The sequence below is a fragment of the Siphateles boraxobius genome, unplaced genomic scaffold (genome assembly GCF_051911475.1).
Source record: "Siphateles boraxobius isolate OS27281-9 unplaced genomic scaffold, OSU_SipBor_1 25, whole genome shotgun sequence".
Taxonomy (NCBI): domain Eukaryota; kingdom Metazoa; phylum Chordata; class Actinopteri; order Cypriniformes; family Leuciscidae; genus Siphateles; species Siphateles boraxobius.
The window spans coordinates 37,862,501-37,867,500 of record NW_027508866.1 but is presented as its reverse complement, the minus strand read 5'-3'; the positions used below and the strand labels follow the sequence as shown (position 1 = coordinate 37,867,500).

Genomic DNA, 5,000 nt, shown 5'->3' with positions numbered 1-5,000 from the left:
AAGTGTTCACAGCATCAGGGTTTAGAGTGAGGAAATAATGACAGATATATTCATCATTAGCTCAAGTATTCCATTAAAGCTACACAACAGCTAATTATCTCCGTCTAGACTCTTCAGACATCTCTCGCATTATTAATATTAACACACATTAATACAAAGCCACATGAATCTCAGAGGAATCAATGCATATGTGATTCCTCGTCTCGTTCTTTCAGTTCCTGAGAGTCACACGCGACTGGAAGATCTTCAGGGCTTGAGCTCATTCATCAGGAGTCTCGAGCGGATCCTGTTACACACACACACACACACACACACACACACACACACACACACACACACACACACACACACACACACACACACACACACACACACACACACACACACACACACACACACACACCACTTCACATCTGACTGTGAGGGAAGCACTAAAGCCTTGCGTTGTGTTTGATCAGCTCAAGAACTGTCTGTTGATGCAGAAACATGAGTTTAAAGCCTCACATCACACAAATCTGTACGACTCTTTCTTTGTTTGGAACAGAAAAGATATTATACAAAACATTTGAGTTTCACTTTCGGATAATAAACATTTTTCCGAAAGTCTTTTGCATTAAATAGAAAAAAACAAGTCTTACAAGTTTGAAAAACGCATGCAAAAACGCATAAATAATTGAATAAATAAATGTGTAAATAATTGCATTGCATTTCTGACTTTTTACGGTCATCATTTCGACTTTTGTAATTTCGACTTTTTATTGCTATGATTTCTATGACTTTTTAACTGTCATAATTTCAACTTTTTTCTTCAGTAATTTAGATGTTTTAATGTCTAAATTTTGACTTTGTAAATGTAATTTCGACTGTCATAATTTTAACTTTTTATCGTTGTAATTTAGACGTTTTAATTTCTTATTTTAGACTTTTTTAATGTTGTAATTTCGACTTTTTTAATGTTTCAATTTCAACTTTTTAATGTCAAGTTTGTGTTTTCATTTGTGATTTACAAGAGCCTGATTTCTTCTCCTGTGACGTGTTTCTGGCACTCACTCTGGTGACGGAGCGTGTCCAGGGTCGGTGTTGCGCACGTCAGCGGTCGGTGTTGGGTCGTTCTCTGACGGCACGCCAGCATGGTGCCGCTTCAGCTCTACAGCTCAGAGATCTGCAACAAGAGACAAACCACTTCAAAATTATAGATTGATAGATTTTTTTATTTGTCCTCGAGAGGAATTTATTTCCACCGTAGATGCGTACATAACACAAACCCCCAACATGTTAAATTATCAACATCATAATACCATCAAAAATAGTCGCTGACATAAAACAAAAACAAAAAAAACAACAACAACAACAAAACAAAAACAAGAGAGCATAAGTGACGTATGTCCTATGTATTCAGAGCTCGTATAGATACAGAAACAGAACTCTTACATGAGACTCAGACTCAGTGCAGGGTCTGTTTCTGGAAACCTCTGACTTATCAGAGAGAAACACGTGTAAAAGCAGCTTCAGCTCAGGGCAATAAATGCATTAAAGACACAAGAGCTCTATATTCTATATATATATATATATATATATTCAAAGGAGAAAGTGAGCGAGAGAGACGATTTATCAGGGACGGCATCGACTTCAGCCTGGAGTGAACATTCAGCGTTCGTTCATCTGCACAAAACACTTCAGTTTATGTTTTTAACACTGATAATAATCAGAAATGTTTCTTGAACATCAAATCATCATATTAGAATGATTTCTGAAGGATCACACTTAAGATTATTTTTCGTACCGCATTGGCAGATCATTTTGCTTGTTTTAAGCAAAAACTTACTTAATTTTGATTTATGTTCCCAGAAAACAAGGCATAATAGCTTATGGGATTTTACTACTTTAGTAAAGACATCTTTATTTAAGAATTTTTAGATATTTGGACTGGACAAAAATACTGAAAAGGATTTTTTGCAGTGTGCTCTAGTGGCCTACCGATATTTGGCATTTTCTACATATCGGCCGATGAGTTTTTCTGATTGGCTGATGTGTCGGAAGCGGGACTTTTATTTTGACGGGCGGCGCTGATCACACCAGTCACTCACATTCTCCATCTTCATTAGTGTACGATCTCTGTCAGTCATCATATCTAATACTGTGTTAGACAGAACTGGTAAACAAAGGAAGTGAATGTTATGCGAAAAAGTAAAGCGTTTTCTTTTATAATATTTATAACAGAAAAGGCAAAAAATCAGGCTAAAATGCTTTCTCATTTACCGTCAACATTCAGCAAATGCGCATCTACATCATTTAAACAAATCTCTGAACATCTAATAAACATTTAATTTCCCAAAACTTGCAGATATAATGGAATCCAGCAGTGATATCTTGTGAAGTGTGTATGTGTAGCCGATATAAACGTGTTTCTGATAGTGACGGTCCGTGTGAAGTGAGTGAATGTGAACAGAAGATCAGCTTCACAGACGCATCGAAAAAAACTTTAAATCCTTCATTTTAAAATATGCTGTGCTATATCCAGTTGGCCACTGTCATATTCATATCGTTTTCACTGTGTGCTGTATGTAAAATTAGCGTTAATTGTCAAAAGTCAAAAAAAGTATTTATTTGAAAAAATATGATTACTAGTGCGCATGAAATTCCCAGATTACCGAGTGCCCTGTTACAGTGTTTACTTCCTTTTTATTCACATATTTTTAAATAATTACTTTATTTGTGAAAAATACTGTAATAAGATTGCAGATTCAAGAAGATGCCATCTAAAGTTACAAAGCATGTTTATTTTAAGGATTTGTTTTCTAATTTATTTCTAATTTATTATGTATATAGGCAATCGGCCACTCTAAGATATCAGCATCGGCCATCAAAAACCAATATCGGTCGACCACTAGGTTATAAACTGCTAATTTATGCATGATATAAATATGATGTTGTTTCACAAGGGCTAAAAATTGTGTGCAACAAAATGTGCAACAGCGTCCTCCACAAACATACACATTAATAAACACATTTATTTAGTAACACTTTACAATAAGGTCCCAATAGTGCTTTAACTGGTCATTTGTTACTATTCTTTGTTAATGTTTGATAAAACTGAGAAATGTCATCGTTCTTTTTCACTTTTAAATTTGAAAAAACATTAAAATCACAAGTCTTGAAACACAAAGTTGCGTGTAGAAATTGTAAGTTGCACATCTGATCTAATGAAGTGTTTCCGTCTGTGACCCGCCACTTATTTTTATCGTCGTAATTTCGACTTTTTAAACTTTTTATAGTAGTCATTTTATTATTTGACTTTTGTTGTAATATTGACTTGGTTGTCATAATTTCTGCTTTTTAATGTCAAAATTTCGACTTTGTCATTTAGATTTTTTAATGTTGTCATTTCGACTTTTACTGTCGTAATTTCAACTTTTTACTATAGTAATTTAGACGTTTTAAAGTCTAAATGTAGACTTTTTAATGTTGTAATTTTAAATGTCTAAGTTGTAAATGTTTACGGTTGTATTTTAGACGTTTAATGCCATAATTTAGACTTTTTAATGTTGTAATTTTTACTGTCGTAATTTAGAATTTTGTTATAATTCTGAGTTTTTACTGTAATTTCGACTTTATATTTAATGTCGTAATTTTCTTTTTAATGTCATAATTGTGATTTGCAAAAGCATGATTTCTTCTGTGGCAGAGACAGTCTTTCTGCCTGTGAGTCTGATCTAATGAAGTGTTTCCGACTCCTCAATCCTCAGGCTCGCGGGACGATCCGTTGCGCTGTTAGGGTCACCGAATCCTTCAAGTCATTAAAAACGTTAATAAAGCAGGAAGCTCATGAAGACGGAACGAATTCTTCCTGCAGGGTTTCCACACGAGAGCTTCATAATGACTCCAGAGAGATCCTGTACTCCGCGAGCGCTAATCCGACACGCGAGAGAATGACCTGATGTTCGTTTGACGAATCTTAAACAACACACTTTTATGCTTTTTTCCGTCTTTCTTTAGTGTGTTAATGTTGCTGTTTGAACATAAAATATTTGAGCTATACTGTATATAAGTGTCAACTGTTTCTGAGTTTATTTCTCACAATTCTGAAATTATAAACACGCAATTGTTTATTTTATTCATTTCAGAGAAATAAAGTCGCAATTGTGAGATAAAATGTCACAATTAACTTTATAAATGTTTTCCATAAATTATACTTTTTGTCCATGTTCATCTGTGTTTAGTGTGTAGTGTTCATCAGTGTTTAGTGTGTAGTGTTCATCAGTGTTTAGTGTGTAGTGTTCATCAGTGTTTATTGTGTAGTGTTCATCTGTGTTTAGTGTCTAGTGTTCATCAGTGTTTAGTGTGTAGTGTTCATCTGTGTTTAGTGTGTAGTGTTCATCAGTGTTTAGTGTGTAGTGTTCATCTGTGTTTAATGTGCAGTGTGTAGTGTTCATCTGTGTTTAGTGTCTAGTGTTCATCTGTGTTTAGTGTGTAGTGTTCATCTGTGTTTAATGTGCAGTGTGTAGTGTTCATCTGTGTTTAGTGTCTAGTGTTCATCAGTGTTTAGTGTGTAGTGTTCATCTGTGTTTAGTGTGTAGTGTTCATCAGTGTTTAGTGTTCATCTGTGTTTAGTGTGTAGTGTTCATCTGTGTTTAGTGTGTAGTGTTCATCAGTGTTTAGTGTGCAGTGTTCATCAGTGTTTAGTGTGTAGTGTTCATCTGTGTTTAGTGTGTAGTGTTCATCTGTGTTTAGTGTGTAGTGTTCATCTGTGTTTAGTGTGTAGTGTTCATCAGTGTTTAGTGTGTAGTGTTCATCAGTGTTTAGTGTGTAATGTTCATCAGTGTTTAGTGTGTAATGTTCATCAGTGTTTAGTGTGTAGTGTTCATCTGTGTTTAGTGTGTAATGTTGATCTGTGTTTATTGTGTAGTGTTCATCTGTGTTTAGTGTCTAGTGTTCATCAGTGTTTAGTGTGTAGTGTTCATCTGTGTTTAATGTGCAGTGTGTAGTGTTCATCTGTGTTT

At 34.8% G+C, this 5,000-nt stretch overlaps 1 protein-coding gene across 1 annotated transcript in view; it reads right to left on the bottom strand.

Moving 5' to 3' along the window:
• LOC143750646 (protein FAM222A) overlaps positions 1 to 5,000 on the bottom strand; it is a 31,759-nt gene that overhangs the window by 11,376 nt on the left and 15,383 nt on the right. Inside the window, exon 2 of the mRNA XM_077243835.1 lies at positions 1,051 to 1,162. Coding sequence (XP_077099950.1) covers positions 1,051 to 1,132 — 82 coding nt within the window. The 5' untranslated portion in view covers positions 1,133 to 1,162. The remainder of the gene's footprint in view (positions 1 to 1,050; positions 1,163 to 5,000) is intronic.